This window comes from Aotus nancymaae, unplaced genomic scaffold (genome assembly GCF_030222135.1).
Source record: "Aotus nancymaae isolate 86718 unplaced genomic scaffold, 86718_ANA_hifiasm-v0.15.2.pri h1tg000011l, whole genome shotgun sequence".
NCBI classification, from domain to species: Eukaryota; Metazoa; Chordata; class Mammalia; order Primates; family Aotidae; genus Aotus; species Aotus nancymaae.
Window position 1 is genome coordinate 77,899,850 of NW_026988422.1, and position 19,596 is coordinate 77,919,445.

At 49.9% G+C, this 19,596-nt stretch overlaps 1 protein-coding gene and 1 pseudogene across 3 annotated transcripts; both read left to right on the top strand.

Annotated features, from left to right (window-relative positions):
• Window positions 1-1,466: 1,466 nt before the first annotated feature.
• Window positions 1,467-13,289, top strand: LOC105721290 (plasma serine protease inhibitor). Of its 3 annotated transcripts, none has more exons than XM_012458286.2 (5): window positions 1,467-1,542; window positions 7,371-8,006; window positions 10,037-10,307; window positions 10,729-10,876; window positions 12,237-13,289. In XM_012458286.2, exons 2-5 carry the CDS (start codon window positions 7,388-7,390, stop codon window positions 12,417-12,419), a joined length of 1,221 nt encoding a protein of 406 aa, XP_012313709.2. In that variant the 5' UTR covers window positions 1,467-1,542; window positions 7,371-7,387; the 3' UTR covers window positions 12,420-13,289. The 3 variants fall into 3 exon arrangements, with proteins under 3 accessions (XP_012313709.2, XP_012313710.2, XP_012313708.2); XM_012458287.2 differs by lacking the exon at window positions 1,467-1,542 and adding an exon at window positions 1,552-1,703; XM_012458285.3 differs by lacking the exon at window positions 1,467-1,542 and adding an exon at window positions 2,330-2,826.
• A 2,156-nt stretch (window positions 13,290-15,445) lies between these two features.
• LOC105721291 (ribosomal protein uL30-like) lies at window positions 15,446-18,082 on the top strand (annotated as a pseudogene).
• Window positions 18,083-19,596: the final 1,514 nt, after the last annotated feature.

Consider the following 19,596-nt stretch of genomic DNA (forward strand, 5'->3'; position numbering starts at 1 on the left):
TTTTCTTATTAACTTTGGGATTTGGAACTGATTCCCTGACCTGCTCGGTTCTGTCTTCTCTCCACTTCAATGGGAATGAACTGTGAGGGTACTGAGCAAAAACTAAGGGCTCTGTACCTAATAGTAGTGGGACTTGCCTCTGGATACCCAGTAGTGATTGCACCTGCCCCTGGATACCCAGGAGTGATCCCGCCTGACTCTGGATACCCAGCAGTGATCACGCCTGGCTCTCAATACCCAGTAGTGACTGTGTTTTCCTCTAGATACTCAGTAGTGATTGTGCTTGCTTCTAGAGAGGTAATAGTAGTTGGACTTGGCTCTAGATACACAGTGTTCATCGCTAGACGGGGCCGAGATCAGTGTCTCCCTGGAAGGATTGTTGTAACGATGAAAAGAGATAATGTGTGTAAAGCACTTGGCATAATATGTGGTCTTTGTTTAAAGTTTGAATAAGTACTAGTTCTTATTTTTTCTGTGGATATCCAACAGCCCCTTAATTGGGCCCCAAAACCATGAAGAAGGAGGAGGAAATGTCTTAAAGGTTGTCGACAAACTGTGTTTGCTGAACATCAAGATCACTTTCTGGGTATTATCTCTGACTTGCTCTATCAACTCCACACCCCACCTGCAGTCACACAACCTTCCATGATCATGACCATACACAACATACTGTGTCCCCCAGGCATAGGGACCTTGGAAATGTAACCAGGCTTCAGCCAGCACCCTGCACCGGTGTCTTGGAAATGCTCTTAAGAGTGTGTGGCTGAGTTGGGGATCCTGATTTCAAAGTAGAAAGGGAGAATCCATCCAAGCCCGTAGAAATCCTGAATGCAGCTCCTTTCTCAGCAAAAAGCATTGACCGTGGAGTCAGCCACCTGGGCACCAACCCCACTCTGCCCCTAATTAGATGCATGACTGAAAATTCCCTTCATTCTTCTGAGCCCCAATTCGGGGGTTGGTGCAGTCACAGGCTTGGCTACGGTGACCTGTTCATCGTGGGAATGGTGAGACTCTCAATCCCTCTCATTTCCACTAGAACTGACTGCTGGGATCTACGATCCAGTCAGCATAGCAGGCCTGTGGGGAGCTCTCATGCTCAAGAGCATGCTCCCCGTGATCTACAGGAAATTAGCTGCAGAAAACCAAGGAATCGAGCCTGGAAAGAGGGAGGGTTAGCTAGTGCTGTCCCTTTCCCTGTCTCTAGAATACCAACAATGGGAAGCCTCTTTGATCTTGTCTCTTAGGAGTGTCCATGTCATTCCAGGCAAATGGTGGCCTGGGTGGCAGCACAAGGCTTGGGGGGCAGCTAGTGGGCATATCAGTCAAAGCCTCTGGATCAGGCAGCTGTGTCTGCAGGCAGGCCTGCTGGCTGGAAACCTGGCAGGAAAGGAAAGGCTGGCAGGGGCGGGGCCAGGGAGGGGTGGAGACTGGGCCGGCTGTGGTCAGTGACAAATGCTGGCTGCAGTCCAGCCAGCCCTCTGCCCTTTCCTGAGCCTGAGGGACTGCCACCTCCACTGTGTGCACGCTCAGCTGCAGGATACAGTAAGTACAGATACCACAATGGGAGGTCCCATGGGCTCGAGGGCATGTGAGGCCAGGAGAGGATGGACTCCACAGTTACGGGGTTTGGAGGCTGCAGAGCTCTGGAGGAGTCTCGCCTCTGCAGTGTCGGGTAACAATCAGGGGCTCCCAAGGCAGCAGAGGTGAGTGCATCCCCCAAGCTCTGTGACTTTATGCTCCACACTAACTCTGGCAGAACTTCCGTTTCCTCATAGATAAGATGGAAATACTTACACCCTCTGCATGGTGTGACTGAAGGTTAAATACAGCGGGTGCTCTCACTCAGCATATCTGGCTATGTCTGCAGACAGGTTTGGTTGCCCCAACTGGAGGGAGGGCCTGGGTTAGTGACATCTGGAGGCCAGCAATGCTGCTTGTGATCCCACAATGCCCAGGACAAGATCACAAGCATCATCCTGTTCAAAAGGTCAGCAGGATCAAAGTTGAGAGACCTTTCGACCTGTTGAACAAGACCTGTTTTGAAAGGACCTGTTGATCTTTCGAATAAGACCATGGGGACAAAATGCTGGCTGGACAGGAGGCGCTCGGTAAACGGCAGCTTCTGTTGTTTTCTGTGCTGGGAGTCTTGAGCCTTTAGAAATCAAGAACAACGATCCAGTATTATCTGCTTCTCTGAGATAAGGGCGTCTTGCCTGGAGGCTGCCACCCAGGCCGGTCAAAGCAGCTGCTCATGAGAGACAGGAACCACTTGGCAGTTTGTTAAATGAACAAAGTGTAGAAACAAAGTAAGCAGAATGTTTAGTTTTTCTGAGGGTAGGGCTTTGGGCCGGATAGACAATAATAAAAGGGGAAACCACTCCCTTGGGACAGTGTCCTCGCTCATAGATCAGGAAACTGAAGTGTGAAGAATACAGGCTGCAGATGCCTGGAAGGGACGGATGTGTTCATGGTGTTGACAGTAATGATAAGTAACAGATGTGGATTCATCTCCAAACTTATCAAGTTGTAGACATTCAATATGTGCAACTTTTTAAAGAGCAGTCATGTCTCCATCGAGTGGTTTTAATAAAGAAATAAAAGGAAGCCAGAGCTGGCAGGGAGGGAGTTTTTCAAGGTCGCCTGGCAAGTGAGCCCCGGGGCGGGGAGAGCTCAGCTCTGGGTGGCCAGCCTGGCTTTTTCCACTACTCAGTGTCCAGGTTGCAGTGTAATATCTCCGAATCACAGAGAAGGAGACGGGTCAGTTCATTCATTCGTTCATTCTACGAAGGTGTATGGCGCATCTCTCATGACTGCAAACTCTTGAAGGTAAGAGCAGCACAGATGAGGCTCCCATGGAGAGAGAGGCCGGAATGAAAAATGTCAGTGACAAATGCGTATATAAAGGCACATGTGTAATTGAAGGAGCTTAGAGAGAAACAGTCAAGGGACTGTTCCAGAGAATAGCTGTGGAAGGGGAAAAGGTCCAGCATGATGGGGTGTTGCAAAGAAGTGGCATTTAAGCAGAGGCCTGCAGCTGATGGGGAAGCTGGCCATGGTGAGAAAGGACGGGGGAGGATTTCAGTAGAGAGGGAAGGTGTCCAAAGGCCCAGGGATAGGACAGAACTTGCTGCATTTGAGAAACTGGGAAAAGAAGAATGAGCCTGGGGGTACCACATGACCCAGGGCAGAGCAGGTCAAGGCCAGGTGGAGCCCGTTCACAGGAGCGCTTGTGGGTTAGAGCATAAATCAAAGTTAGTGCTGACCTGAAACACAGGAGTTGGCCATGAGTTTCTTAGGCGAGGAAGCGCTGTGACCGTGTTTATGACTGAAGGAGATTCTTTTATATGCTGCATATAGAATGCCTTGCAGGACAAAGAAAGGAAGCTACTGGGGTGGCTCAGGGGAAGATGGTGGGAGCTTCCATTAGGGGGCGGTGAGAAAGCCAGAGAGAGGCGGCAGCTTTAAGGCCTGTTTTGGAGATAAAACTGACAAGCCTTGCTGATGGGCTGCAGTGGAACCAGAAGTCAAGATGACTTCTCCCGGGAAGTTCTGCTTCTGGGTCTCAGGATCTAGAGGAAGCTGTGACGTCGTCTCTCATCTCTGCTTGGGATCCAAGCCTCACATCCCTTTTTGTAATGAGCAGATATTGGACAGACCCTCCTCACTAACACACTTCCCACAGCCAAGTCCAGTGTGCGCCTGGGCAGGACTTCATTGCCCAACACGGGAATCACGAGCCAGCAGATTTTAGCTTCATGGGTGGCTGGGCAGGGGGCTGGGGGAGGACTGACCAAGGCCTACCCACCACATCCCCACCACCTGTCAACTCAGTTCACCTTGGCCTGGGATGACAGATGAACTTGACTGATCCCCTCTCTTCCCTCTGCACCAACACTAAAGCCAGGAACCCAGGAGAGGGGTAGCCCGACTAGGCTCTCAAGGCACTCGGTGGAGGCTGGTCTGGGGAATGGGAGGCTCCCAGGGGTTCACCTGTCTGTTAAAGCCATATATTTCCACCAGATGCCCAGGAGTGTGATGGCAAACCCTGGCTTCGAAACTAAAAAATGTAAAACAAGCAATAGGGGCTCCACTGCCTCTTGAAGGGACCTCTCTGACCCTCTGTTTCTTCTTCTGCACGGTTAAGATAGTAAAACCAACTCCATGTTGCTGTGGAGAAGTAGAAATGAGCTAATACAGGTGAACTGCCTGGGGATACCAGGAGGTGGGGTCAAGGAGGAACGAGGTGTCACTCCTCAGAGCCTCTCAGAGACAGGCTGTGCATGAGTCGGAGGAACCTGGATTTTAATTCTGGTTCCATCACTTAATCGCTGGAACAAGCTATTGCATTTTGCTTAGCCACAGTCTATTCAATCTGTAAATAGAGTGAGTAATGCTTATTTTTGGTGAAGGTTAGATGTAGTAATATGTATGGAGTGTCTAGCAGGTTTTTAATAATTAGTGGTTTTACTAATTACTAATTAATTACTAATTAGGGGGCCCAGAGGGCCCTCTCCAAACAGACCCTGGGGAGACTCAGTGCATGCCAGGAGATCAGCTCCTCCCCATCCGATCTCTAGTGCTTGGCAGGGGGCAGGGGGCTCTGTGGGGGTGTCCACAGCACATGGCTGACTGCAGATCAAGAAACTGAGGCCCAGAGAGGGTGGGGCTTGCCCAGGGTGACCTAGCAGCTGCATAGATGGGAGAAAGGAGGCCAGAGCCTCACTGAGACTCTCTGGTCAGCTGCCCCTGGGCTCTATCCAAGAGGGAAACTCCCCTGCTTCTGAAGCTGTTTTGGAAAGCATTTCTTTGAGCGGAATTATCAGCTCAGTGTGGCTCTGTGGGGGGTTGAGCCACATTGTTTCTTTAGCAGCATCTCCACACATGACTGGTTCCAACACTTGGCAGGAGGGACCAGATTGTGCTGTAAAACAGACTCATCTAGAGGAGCCAGAGATTAAACTACCCACCCATGTCCTTCAAAACTCTCCAGACAAGTGCCTCAGTGGGAACAGGCAGGGAGTGTCAGCGGAGGGAGCGGGGGACTCTGCTTGCTCATTATCTGCAGATTAGGGCTATTGTTGGTGGCTGCTAAGTCAGGGATTTCCAAATCCGGAAGATGCGGCACAGGAACGGAGGAGGCAGGACTCTGCAGAGGCAGAGTGATACGGTGGCTCCAAGTGTGGACTTGGAGGGTCAGAACTGGTCTGAGTCCAAGCTTTGCTAATGTTAGCAAGTGACTCCATCTCTATGAAACTCGGATTACCCATCTGTAAAATAGAGCTGGTAGCTGGACATACCTTTCTGGGTGGTGCGAGGCTAAAGGAGTTAGCACAGTGCCTGAAAGAGGGTGCAGGCAATGTGCCCAACTGCTACGGCTGCCTGGTTCAGTCTTGGGTTCGGTTTTGCAGACAGACTTTCTATATGAGCCTCCTTCTCGGAGCAATTTCTAGACTGGGCTGGCAAGGGTGACCTGCTGGAGCTATTCAACTTTGCTTAAAGCAGGCCTGCAGCCCAGGCCTGCCCAATTCCTGAGACCATCTCTTCCCACTGCTGAGCCCCATGGTCACTCTGCAAGCCATTTCCCACACAGCTGTCTGAGGCCCTTTGGAGTTTGGTTTTAATTGGATCATGGGATGCTGTGGCAGGTGGCCCTTGCCTTCTGTGGATCTGGGGGACCTGATGACATTGTGCCCATGGAGAGAGCCCAGCAGAAACAGATTCCCTCCAAGGCAACACACAGGGAAAAGCCCACATCAGAAGCCAGGCAGGTCCTCTACCTGGGAATTAGTGCCAGGCTCACACAAGTTTTGTGTGTGTGTGTGTGTGTGTGTGTGTAAAGCATGTACCTCATGGTACAGTTGAGAAAATGGGGGCCTCAGATGAGGCTTTTGCCAGACACTGCCATGCCCATGGCTCACACTCCCACCGAACGTGCCCCCAAGCATCCCATGGTGCAGGTGCTGTTACCACCTCTACCTTACAGTTGTGGAGCACTGGCTCAGGGTGTAACCCAAAATCACACTGCAAGGACACAGCAGGGCCGAGATTTGAACCTGGGCAGTGGCTTCAGATCCTGGGCTGTTTCCTACGGCAAAGGAAGGAGGGAGGACTTCTACCCGTAGCCAGAGGGCGAGGCATGGGCACAGGAACTGCTCCTGGGTGAAGTGGAGGGGGAAAGAGGAGGACTGAAGTGAAGACCACGTCAGGAGGGATGGGAGACCCTACAAAGGACCCCTAGGAAGAGCCAGAGACAAAAACGAGTACCTCCTTGTCTGGAAGTCGAAGAGATGTCTTTGCCTGCTTGGGCTGCCATCACCAAGTCCCAAAGGCAAGGGGGCTTCAACAACAGAAACTTCTTTCTTTACAACTCTGGAGGCTGGAAGCCTGAGTCTAAGGTGCTGGCAGGGTTTGTTCCTTCCAAGGTCCCTCTCCTTGGCTCGCAGGTGGCTGTCTTCTCACTGCATCTTCACCTGGTCTTCCCTCTGTGCGTGTCTTTATCCTGATCTCTTTTCAATTTTTTTGTAAGGACACATTCATATTGGATTAGGGCCCACTCTAGTGACCTCATTCTAACTCAGTCCCCTATTTAAAAGCCCTATCTCCAAATATAATCACATTCTGGTGTATTGAAGATCAGGACTTCGGCATATGCATTGGGGTGGGGGGAACACAGTTCAGCCCAGAACAGAAGAAGAGGACGGTGGGGATGCTCGCATGAAGAGGGCAGGCAGAATTCCCTTAGGAGAGGAAGGTGTCTCTCTGTGGGACAAGGCTGACCTGGAGCAGCCCCTGGTGAAAGGATAAGAGGACAGTGGGCACCCAGGTATCCTGCCTGCCCCAGGGGGATGCTCACTCCGTGTTTGCTGAATGAACAGGGCAAGGCCAGCAGTGCTGAGGGCCCCAGGCATGTAGCTGTTCTGAAATCATAGAAGGACCACAGGGCTCTGCCATGTGCCAAACCAGGACACCAGAGTGAAGGCCTGAAGCTCATATGCAAGCAGCTTAGTTCCCTAGTAACCCCGAGGTGTTGACGAGACAGAATAGAGCAGGGGGAACCCTCTCCCTCCATATTCCATCCCCAAAAACGTGTCCCTGGAGGTGGATGAGCAGGGAGGATTCCTGCCTGGCAACCAGGCCCCTGCCTCGGGTCTACACCTGCTCTCCCTCTTCCTTCTTTGTCCCATTGTCCCTAAATCTTTGTCCTCGAGCCACTACTGCCCTATGTAAACCCCTATTCCTAGTCTCAGGGGTGCCATCCCTTCTCTTTGAAGCTGAATGGACCAAACCTACCATTGGGTGGGGACATCTCTGGAAAGTCAGCGCCCCGACAAGCCCCACCCCTCTCTGAGGACACCTTCTCTCCCTTTCAGAACAAAGGACAGCCGCCATGCCGCTCTTCCTCTTCTTGTGCCTGGTGCTTCTCAGCCCTCCGGGGGCCTCCCTCTACTGCCACCACTCCCGGGAGATGAAGAATAGAGTCAAGGACCTCCATGTAGGTGACATGGTGGCCCCCAGGAACAGAAAGGACTTTACCTTTGACCTCTACAGGGCCTTGGCTGCCACTGCCCCCAGCCAGAACGTCTTCTTCTCCCCCGTGAGTGTCTCCATGAGCCTGGCCATGCTCTCCCTTGGGGCTAGGTCCAGCACCAAGACACAGATCCTGGAGGGCCTGGGCCTCAACCTGCAGGAAGGCTCAGAGGAGGAGCTGCACAGAGGCTTCCAGGAGCTCCTGCAGGAGCTCAGCCAGCCCAGAGATGGCTTCCAGCTGAGCCTTGGCAGTGCCCTGTTCACAGACCCGGTGGTGGACATGCGGGACACCTTCATGAATGCCATGAAGACGATGTACCTGGCAGACACTTTCCCCACTAACTTTAACGACTCTGTGGGGGCCCTGAAACAGATCAATGACTATGTTTCAAAGCAAACAAAGGGCAAGATTGTGGACTTGCTTAAGGACCTCGACAGCAACGCAGTCATGGTCATGGTGAATTACATCTTCTTTAAAGGTAAGGCCCTTGGGCCCAAACCTGCACCTGCTCTGGCTTTTCTGCTGCTCTTATCTAAAGAATAACCAGTTCCCTCACATACATAAAGGAGGGGGAGTAGATTAAGTTCTTTCTGGTGCCTGTTGAGAAAAATTAAATGAACAAGCAACCAGAAGAGGTAAGATGGGTGCCTTCTTGCTGTGGACGGGGTTAGTGAGCCTGGGATGCTGTTTCTTCCATGGAGGAAGAACTGTTTGCTGTTTTGGGGCCACTGCAGACCTCTGAAGGCCCAGTTTCCATACAGGCTTTGAAGCATGAGACCATTGTGGCCACCATGACAAAGACACCAACACCTCAGCCACTTGGGGCAGGACACAGACCCCAGAAGGGCTTAGAGGGCATTTCCCAGCTCCCCATATCCCCCAGATCCTGGAACCTCTGCCCTCATAGAGGCCAATACTCCCTCAGACAAATGCTTGTTCCTCTGAAATGCCTTCTCCTGACTCCTTGGCAAGAGCTGACCTCTGCTTGTTATCTCTCCGACTCTTCTTGTAAGCATCCCTGCTCCTGTCTACAGCTCCGGGCCGCCAGGGGCCAGAAAGCAAGAGTGGATAGAGAGGGGAAGGGAGCAGAGGAGAGGAGACAGTGGGAAGGGTGGGAAAAGAAGTGAATTGTTAACACCTCCCCTTCCTGTGTCACAGATCGTATCTTTGGCCATTTGGGTGGCTTTAACAAAACACCATAAACTGGGTGGCTTAGCAACAACAAAAATTTATTTCTCATAGTTCTGGAGGCTGAGAGGTCCAGGATCAAGGCACCAGCAGATTCAGTGTCTATTCTTTTCATAGATGGTGACTTCTTAATATGTCCTTGCTCAGTGGAAGGAACAAGGCAGCTCTCTGTGGTGTCTTTTTTAAGGACATCAATCCTGTTCACGACAGATCCACCCCCATGACCTAATCACCTCCTAAAGGCCCCCTGTCCTAACACCTCCACCTTGGGGGTTAGGTTTCAACATATGAACAATGTGGGAACATAAACACTGAGCCCACAGCAGTGTGTCGAACTTGGACTCTGAGGTTTTCTGTCCCCTGGTCTCCATTACATCAGACTACTGAGGACAACTGTGAAATAAGCTAAGCAAGGTGTTGGGTGGGGTCTTCCTTTGATAATGATTAAGATGTTAGAAATAGGCTGGGCATGGTGGCGCATGCCTGTAATCCCAACACTTGAGGAGGCTGAGATGGGCAGACCACTTGAGGTCAGGAGTTTGAGACCAGCCTGGCCAACATAGTAAAACTCTATCTCTACTAAAAAAATATACAGAAATTAGCCAGGCATGGTGGTGTGCACCTGTAATTCCAGGTATTCAGGAAGCTGAGGCAGGAGAATCGCTTGAACCTGGGAGGTGGAGGTTGTAGTGTGCTGAGATCGTGCTACTGCACTCCAGCCTGGGTGACAGAGGGAGACTTCATCTCAAAAATAAATTAATTAATTTATTATAATAAAAAGAAGTTGGAAACAATCACTTATAGCATTTTGTTCAGAAGTTCCCATAGGAAGGTCAGAGAAGGATAATTGAAGACTTCCCAATGGGAAAAACCATTCATTTCCAGGACCTATACTAACTTCTCTCCAAAACTTAGATCAAAATATTGAGAAGAGAGTGAAAACAGAGAAACTCACCCAGATACCAGGTAGCATTCACAGTCAGCCTATCTTTTACTCTCTTGACTAGGAGATTGGGCCTTGAGTAACATTAGAGGATCAAAGAACATCAGGGGTCCAGGGCCTCTGCAGATGTGAAAACCAACCTTCTTTTCTTGCAAATGTGGAAGGAAACGTCCCACAAGAAGTCCAAGAATGTGCCCAAATGTTATAAAGGGACTTGCCTTGAAATTCAAGAGGTTGAACAGTCACTGCTCTGAGGCTGCCATAAGGATGGTCTCCGCTGGCTATCTGTACTATCTGCACTCCTTTCATTTGAAGCTGAGAATTTCTAATTCTTACACAAAAAAATCGTTTTCATTTTTCCGTTTTTTCACTTTTAGCTAAGTGGGAGACAAGCTTCAACCACAAAGACACCCAAGAGCAAGACTTCTACGTGACCTCGGAGACTGTGGTGCGGGTGCCCATGATGAGCCATGAGGATCACTATCACTACTTCCTGGACCGGAACCTCTCCTGCAGGGTGGTGGGGGTCCCCTACCAAGGCAATGCCACAGCTTTGTTCGTTCTCCCCAGTGAGGGAAAGATGCAGCAGGTGGAGAATGGACTGAGTGAGAAAACGCTGAGGAAGTGGTTTAAGATGTTCAGAAAGAGGTACTTTGAGATCACCCCCACAGCAGCCTCAGGGAGACACACCTGTCCTGCCAGGGTCACACAGCACTGGTGGGAAGGACCTGCCCAGCCAAGGAGCTGCCTCTAAGCCCAGAGGCATCCTGTGACATCCAGATCCCAGGGGCCTAGCCCAGCTGGAGGGACAAGGGCTGAAAGCTGGGTTTCTTAGGGTGGTGCCAGAGTGGGCAAAGACCTCTAGGGTAGCCCATGTCCAGGTCCAGAGCAAAATGAGCCTCATCCTAGACAAGAGGCCAGAGGAGCTATAACCGCCACTGTTCCTTGGGTTAAAGTGTTCCTTATTAAACAATGAAAACTAAGAATCCAGTACATTCTGAAGCCAAGGGGTGAGGCTCAGTGTGCCAATACCCTAGAATGGCTAAGAAAGCTCCTTTTCCATTTCCAGGCAGCTCGAGCTTTACCTTCCCAAATTCTCCATTGAGGGTTCCTATCAGCTGGAGAAAGTCCTCCCCAAGCTAGGGATCAGCGATGTCTTCACCTCCCATGCTGACCTGTCCGGCATCAGCAACCACTCAAACATCCAGGTGTCTGAGGTGGGTCCAGAAGCTCCTGTGCATCTGCTTTCCAAGATCTATTCTATCCTCTTCTATCTTATTCTATTCTATTCTTTCTATTCGTCTCTACCTCACTCCATTCCACTCCATTTCACTCCACTCCACTCCACCCACTCCACTCCATTCCACTCCTCCACTCCACTTCATTCCATTCCACTCCATTCCACTCTATTCCATTCTACTCCACTCCACTCCACTTCACTCCAGTCCACTCCATTCCATTCCACTCCACTACATTCCACTACACTCCTTCACTCCATTTCACTCCACTCTATTCCATTTCATTCCACTCCACTCCACTCCATTCCATTCTATTCTGTGCTACTGTATTCTATTCCATAACATTTCATTCCATTCCACACCATTCCACTTCACTCCACTCCATTCTATTCAATTCCATTCCACTCCACTCCACTTCATTCCACTCCACTTCATTCCACTTCACTCCTCCACTCCACTCCACTCCATTCCATTCCATTCTATTCTTTTTTTTTAAATTGCATTTTAGGTTTTGGGGTACATGTGAAGAACTTGTAAGATTGTTGAATAGGTACACACATGGCAGTGTAGTTTGCTGCCTTCCTCCCCATCACCTATATCTGGTATTTCTCCCTTTGTTATCCCTCCCCAACTCCCCATTCCCCACTGTCCCTTCCCTAGTTCCCCGCCACAGACCCCAGTATGTGATGCTCCCCTCCCTGTGTCCATGTGTTCTCATTGTTCAACACCCACCTATGAGTGAGAATATGCAGTTTTTGATTTTCTGTTCTTGTGTCAGTTTGTTGAGAATGATGGTTTCCAGGTTCATCCATGTCCCTACAAAGGACATGAACTCATCATTTCTTATGGCTGCATAATATTCCGTGGTGTATATGTCCCACATTTTCCCTGTCTCCTTCTCTCTCTCTCTTTCTTTCCCACAAGAAGCAAATGTTTCATTTTGTGTCTTTTCCTTTATGTAATGGGAAGCCATATCTACCACTGTTCCTTGGGTTAAGGAGTCCTGTATTAAACAACCAAAACTAAGAAGATACTTACTATCTGAGTGATCTCCAAAAAATACTTGACACTCTGAGCCTCCTTTCTCTCCTCTATAAAACTGAAGAGCCACACCTTGCCCCAAGATGTCATGAGAATTCAGTGATAGACACATGTGAAGTGACCTCCCAGCAGAGTGCTTGGGGCAGAGTAGCTGCTCCATTGTTCCATTTCGAACTTGCTCCGTGGCTCAGTTGCACAGATACATAGAGGGTGATGCTCATAGGCAGAAGCTTTGCCATTTGCTATGATGGCTTCACCCACCCCTGGTGGCCCGGTGATACCTGTGTCTCTCCTGCAGATGGTGCACAAAGCTGTGGTGGAGGTGGACGAGTCCGGGACCAGAGCAGCAGCAGCCGTGGGGACAATCTTCATGTACAGGTCGGCCCGCCTGGGCTCTCAGATGTTAGTGTTCAACAGGCCCTTTCTGATATTCATTGTGGAGAACAATATCCTCTTCCTTGGCAAAGTGAACCGCCCCTGAGGCGGGGCTTCTCCTGAAATCTACAGGCCTCGGGTGGGAGATGAAGGTGGGTGTGCTGTGGCCCATCCGTATGCTGGGAGCTAGTGATTCACACTGGTTTAGTTGACTAACGAGGCATTACAAACAATAAAATTACTAAATAATGATTGCTTCCACCCACACAACCACAAGATACCGGTGCCTTGGGGAAACCTGGAGAACATTCAGTCTTGCCCTCACTATTTATCAAGAAAGATTAGCATTGAGATCCAGAGAGGCTGGTTGACTTGCTCACGTTCACCAGCATGTTAGTGGAGGAGACAGGTCCAGAGTCCAGGCCCCTGATGCCCAGCTCAGTGCCACAAAGCGCAGGAGGAGGGTTCCAGTGGGCGAGGGCCACCAGGAAGCACACGTCCAAGCCTGGTCCCCCACCTATCAGCAACAACAACTGTCAGTTCATCGTGCATGAGAAAAATACTGGAATGGGAGTCTGAAATGGGGCTACTCTTTCGGCCCTAACCTGCTGTGTGACATTGGGCAACACTTTCCCTCTCTGGACCTCAATTTCCCTCTGTATACAAGGATCAGACTCTTGCTGTGATCCAAGGACTTCTGAAATCATATAGAAAGGCTGAGGTGTGCCTTGTCAAACATGGTTGATTTCAAAACACTCAAGAGCCATTCATCTTGTAAGAAATAAATCTGGATATCAGGGTGGAAATGGCCCATTTGATGATTGATTATATCATCTTGTGGATATGGTTATAATCTTATGGGCCTGTATGGGAGTGGAAGAAGGGAAGCCTGTTGCAAAGAGTAGAGTATCAGTTGCAGGTGTCAATAACTTTTTGAAATTTATGTTGGCATTAACAATAAAGCATTTTGCAAACACTGGTTATAACTCTTTGTGGAGGCAGCTCTGGGAATGGTGTCATGAGAGCTTACTATGTTCCAGGCCGGGGGCCTGGCCCTTCACCTGGATGTCACTTTTGCCCCTCATAGGACTCCTATGAAGAAAGGCACCACTACTATCCCCATTTCACAGATGAGAAAGGCAAGGCTTGGAGAGGTTAGGCAGCTTACCCAGTCACACAGCTCCTAAGTGGTGCAGCCAGAATTTGGTGGAGGGAGTGTGGCCCAGAGCTATACATTCAGTCCTGTGCTGTGCTGTGGAGGAGAGTTGACCAGGAGCAGAAGCCTCATTTGGGGGCATCTCAAGCACCAGCTTCCCGCTGAGCCCGGTAAGTTCCCTCCCTCCCTCCACCAAGCACCACGTGTTTCCTGCTCTGTGAAATGAAGATGATCAGACACTCAGTAACCAAATGAATGGGTGAGTGAGTCCTTCGCTGCTCCCAAGTCTGACCCACTGTGCGTCTGCCCACCCCATTCTGCATGTTCTCAGCATGCTTCCGTGAGGCTGTGCCCCGCTACCTCAGATTCTAGAGTCTGGATTGTATCAGAGATGAGTGCCCACTAGAGGTAACAAGGTCAGGACCCCAAGCCCTGTCCCCCAAAGTACAGAGGCCTCACATTCCATTACATTCCATTCCACTCTGCTGTGCCCCTGCCTACCCCATTTTTTTAAGAAAATATTTCAAAAAGAAAAACTGCCCACGCCAGACACTTTGCACCTGTGATCTCACCCATTCCTTGACAAACCAGCAAAGTCTACCATTGTTCCCATTTTATAGACAAGAGTATAAGTGCTTTCCCAGAGTCCCACAGCTGGTGATAGTGAGGGCCCAGGCCCCAACAGCCCAGATGGCACGTGTGCAGGCTAGCGGCAGGGCAGATGGCTGCAACCAGACACAGACCTTTTTCCGCATTTGTGCTATGGGCTCAGGGTGGCTCTTAAGGACAGGGCACCTTGGTACGGACATCCACTCCTCTGTCCTTTCCCTTGCATCATGTCCTGTCTGTCTTGGCAAATATTTTTCTCGATGTTTACCCAACCAGTCCAAGGTCACAAGGAAACCCTTCTGTGTGTCACACAAAAGACCAAGGTCCAGCACTGTCCAAACTTTACTCAGCAAACAGTCACAAAGCAGCCCCTGTGTGAAGGGTCAGAGGTGGGCTCTCCATGGCCTCTGCTACATGTCACATGTGGAAACACCATGCTGTGGGTCATCGCAGGCTGTTTAACTCAATTGTCACATGAGCCTAGGTGACAAAATGGCAGAGCAGCTCAGAGAGAGATGGACAGACAGAAAGCATGAACCTCTGAGGAGTCAGGTGTTTGTGGAGGAGGGGACACCGAGCTGGCTTTGGAGCATGAGAAAGACTTCATCTAGCAGATGTGGGGAACATGAGTGAGACCTGGGGACGAGTGTGATGTGGTGAGCCGTGAAGTGTAGGGGACCCCACGGAACTCCAGTCTGGGCCTGCGCAGGGCGTGTGGAGGAGACACGAGGAGGGAGGTGGCTGTGCCGGCGGTTCAGTAACAGAGATCCTAAACCGGAGGCGGGTGTGTTGTCTGATCTCTTTCATCCCAATTTCAGGGTAGTTTGGGCATCCACACCACACTCCAAGTGTCCCCTGGGCCCTTCCTGTCTCTGACCCTCCTGCCTGCACATCAGTAGATGCCTCCACGCAGCACTCCCAGGACGCTCACCTCTATCCACGGCTGCTTCTCCAACACCCACCAGGCCCTCCCGTGCGTGGAATGAGCTCACCCACAGGGTGAAATCAGGCCACGGTCTGCAGGGCTGGTTTCCCTGAGGCCTTTCCCCTTGGTTTGCAGGCGGCTGTCTTCTCCCTATGTCCTCACATGGTCCTCATCTGCAGGTTCCTGGGTTCTAACTTCCTCTTCTCACCTAATCTCCACCAGTCCTATAGGACTAGCCGCACCCCCCATGACCTCATCATAACTTAGTAACCTCTTTAAAGGTTCTATCCCCAAATACAGTCACATGTTGAAATACTGAGGGTTAGGGCCTCAGTGTATGAATTTTGGGCAGATGCCAACTCAGCCAGCTCACTCTTATTATAGTTGCACTAGCGCTATGTCTGGTTCCTAGTGGACACCCCAGGAACAGCCATCCATCCAGACTGATGACCCATGACATCCCCTACACTCCACGGCTCATCACATCACACTCATCTCCAGCCGGTCTCTCTGCCTGGGAGTCTCACACCTATTGCCACATCTGTTGTCTGAGGAGGTCCTTTTCATGCTTCAAAGCCAGCTTAGTGTCCTCCTTTCTACAAAAAAAATGTTCCTGACCTCTCAGAAGTTTATTCTTTCTTTCATCAGGCTTCCTTTCTTTCTGTCGATCTTTCTCTGAGCTGCTCCACCATTTTGTGTACCCAGGAACCTGTGACAATTGAATTAAACAGGCTGCAAAAAAGAAAGAGAAGAAAAATAAATGGAGTTAAACAGCTTTCAATGACCCCAGAACGGTGCTTCAATTTTTGAATGACTTGCAGCAGAGGCCACAGTCAATCCTCCTCTGCCCTTTGAGTTTTTGCAGCTCTTGCCAAGACCATTCATGTTCTTAGAAAGCCCACCTTTATTTCCCTCTCTAGCCACATGGATTCTAAGACTGCCTCTTGTGAGCTGTAATCAGAATGCAGAGAAGTAATACAAGGTTAAGGCCCACAACTCCTTCTCCCTCCTCTCCATGAAGAGACTCAGATTTTTTTAAAAAATGACCTTGGTCTTCAGGGAAAGAACTGCCCACCACACTGAGCAGCCATCCCCAGCCCACCCCTGGCTGTGGGGCTTACTTAGCTCATCCATCCAAAGGTTATTTCCCGGGTTCTTAGTAGGAATCCAGGCATGGAGCTAGTGCAAGCGTAATGATAAGAGTGAGCCCGGCAGACACTGCCCTCCCTCAATAACCAGGTAAACAAATAAACAGAACTACAAACTATGATGACAACAATTCATCTGTCCACAGATGTTCGCTGACTGTCCACTGTGTGCCTGGCACCGTTCCAAGTGCTGAAGAAAAACAAAGAAAACAAAAATCCTTGCCCTTATAGAGGAGACATTATAATGTGGCAAGATAACACAATGAAAAGGAATGAAGAATAAAACAGAAAAGTAAAATAGATTGCATGTCTCTTGATGATGAGTGCTGTGGAATGAGGCTGTCATCTAGATGGAGCACAGAAAGTGGAACATGGTGACATGTCAGCCAAGAGACCAGGCAGACACCACCTTGGCCGAGGGATCAAGGTTGACATCGCCAGCTGTGAGTAGTGCTGACATCTTGCTGTCTTCTATATGGTATCATGAGCCAGGTGCATCCTCTTGGCAGGATGTACCCCTAATCCAGAACCTTAATCTAATCATGAGAAAACAACAGCCAATCCCAATTTCAGGGCCATTTGGCAAAATACCCCGCCAGTCCTACTTAAAAGTGTCGAGGTCAGCTGGGCACAGTGGCTCACTCCTGTAATCTCAGCACTTTGGGAGGTCAAAGCTGGCAGATCACGAGGTCAAGAGATCGAGACCATCCTGGGCGACATGATGAAACCCTGTCTCTACTAAAAATACAAAAATTAGGCACATGATCAGTTGCTGCTACACTGGAAAGATGGTGGAGCAAAAGCAAAGAAAAATCCCTTTGGTTCCAGAAGATCTGAAAAAGAGGAAGGCTTATGCAGCTCTCAAAGCCACTCAGGCAAAGCAGGCATTTTTGGCAAAGAAGGAACAGAGGAAAGGAAAAGGGCCCAGGTCTAAGCGGCTAGAATCATTCCTACATGATTCCTGGCGGCAGATACGTGACAAGGTGCGTGTCAGATGACTGGAAGTGAAGCCTCACGGCTTGAAATTGCCAGATAAACATTCCTTGGCCTTTGCCAAACGCATTGAAAGGATCGATGGCGTGAATTTACTGGTGCAGAGACCCATTGCAAGACTTTGCTTAAAGAAAATTTTTAGTGGTGTCTTTGTAAAGAACCTAAAAATGCTGTGTAGAGTAGAAACTTATGTGACCCGAGGATTTCCAAACCTGAAGTCTGTCTGGGAACTCATTTTGAAATGTGGACAAGCCAAAGTCAAGAATAAGACCATATATCTAACAGACCACACGGTGATTGAGGAGCATCTGGAGGAGTTTGGTGTCATTTGCTTGGAAGACCTCATTCATGAAACTGCCTTCCTGGGGAAGCATTTTCAGGAGATCTCATGATTCTTGCACCCTTTCCACCTCTCAGTGGTCCATCGTGCTACCAAAAATAGAGTGGGCTTCCTCAAAAAGATGGGCGCACCTGGCTCTCGGGGAGAACGCATCAATCAGCTCATCCACCAGCTGAACTAGACCCAGGTGAAGTAGGGCTGAAAACTGTCCTTGGACTGACTGTGGATGGGCCATGCCTTGCCACTTTAAAAGTTCTTTTTGCATTTACTAGTTTTTAAGAGTAACCTTGAGATTGGGAGGAAAGAGCAGGCTGATACAAGTAGATGGAGACCTGCTGGGAGCAATGAATGCCTGATTAGGACGTGGGGCTATGCATAGCCTAGCAGTCATAGGCTTAAAAATGTTGAGTAACTAAGAACTGTATTGCTGCTGTCATTTAGATGGAAATGAGGAAAGAATATTAATAACTGATTTCAAAAAGGACTTGAAGATGTGAAATCATCTATTTTGCTGAAGAAATCTTAACTCTTTTTGAAATTACTTGTTATTCCTGTTATTACTCTAGGTGCCAAACTGCAATAAATTTTTATCAATGAAGTGGAAAAAAAATTAGCCGGCGAGTTGGCGGGCGCCCTGTAGTCCCAGCTACTCAGGAGGCTGAGGCAGGAGAACTGCTTGAACCCGGGAGGCAGAGGTTGCAGTGAGCCAAGATAGTGTCACTGTTCTCCATCTTGGGTGACAGAGCGAGATTCTGTCTAAAAAAAAAAAAAGTGTCGAGATCATGAAAGGCAAGGAAACCCTGGGATATGGTGCCTGGCCAGAGGAATCTAAGCAGACATGGAGACTAAATGCCATGTAGACTCCTGGGACAGAGAGGGCATCAGTGGGAGAGCTGGTGACCCTCACGTAAGTCCAGACTGTCCCAATATCTACTTCCTAGTTCTGAGGAACGTGCCGTGGTCACATGAGAGGTCCACGTTTACGTTAGGGGAAGCAGGGAGAGTGTATGTCGGACCTCTCAGAATTGCTTTTGTAACTTTTCTGTACATCCAAACTGTTTTAAAATGGTTTTTTAAAGAAAATGTTTCAAAAAGAAAAATAACCAAGTAGGGGAGGGCACTTGGGTGGGGTTGGGAGTTGCAAAGCTAGAGGCAGGAGACCAGTTCAGGAAGAGAACAGGGCACTAAGAGAGACGATCGGGAGGACATTCCGCAGCCAGGGCCCTGAGGGTCTCTCTGGGGTGGTGCCAATGAAGCCGAGTTCTGAGGGACAATCAGGAGTTGACACCGTGAGTCTCAAAAGTGAGTAAAGGTGTGTGCATAAAATTGAGAGAGAGTGCCTGTGGCAGCATCTGGGGAGGGAAGGAGAGGATAGGGTGGGAGAGAAGGAGAGGGTTGGGTTGGAGGCCCATCTCTTCATTGGCCATGAGGACACTGCATGGGGCGCGAAGGTGTGAGTAATAGTAATAATCACAGGCAGCACTTGGAGGCTGCGTCCTGTGTGCCTGGCACTTGCCTAAGCCCTGTGTGCCCTCTGAGTTAATGCAGAGGTGAACTGAGAGGCACCTGGGGCAGGGGCTGGGGAAAAGGAAGCAGGTGACGTCTCCGGTTCTCTCCAGCTTCTTTAGAGCAGGTCCACAGTACTGACCCTTCTCTGCCACCCTTCTCCAAGACCACCTTGGTGGGAGTGAGGGGTTCTAAGGTGACAACAGACACAGGAGCCACAGACACAAGACAGACACTCTGACTCCTGGGAAAACCTAGTATGGGCATCCATACTCCCTTCCTGATGGTGACTTTCTACGCAGACATGTAGAGTGCAGATAATCGGCTGCTCCTGCACACGTCTGCATCATTACACATCTGTGCACACATGTGAGCACACACGCACACACACAGCCTCCTGCAGCACTGTGGCTTCTGGGTGGGTAACACAGCTACTGGCTTTGATTGCACTGAGCTGAGCACCCATTGTCTGCTGGGGTGGGGAGAGGGCAGGCACTTTCCCTGCGCAACCCCGTTTCAGCCTCTCAGTGCCCCGTGGAGGTGGTCCCTGTTGTCCCCACTGGACAGAGGAAGAACCAAGGAGTTAGAACCCCCAGCATGGTGTCT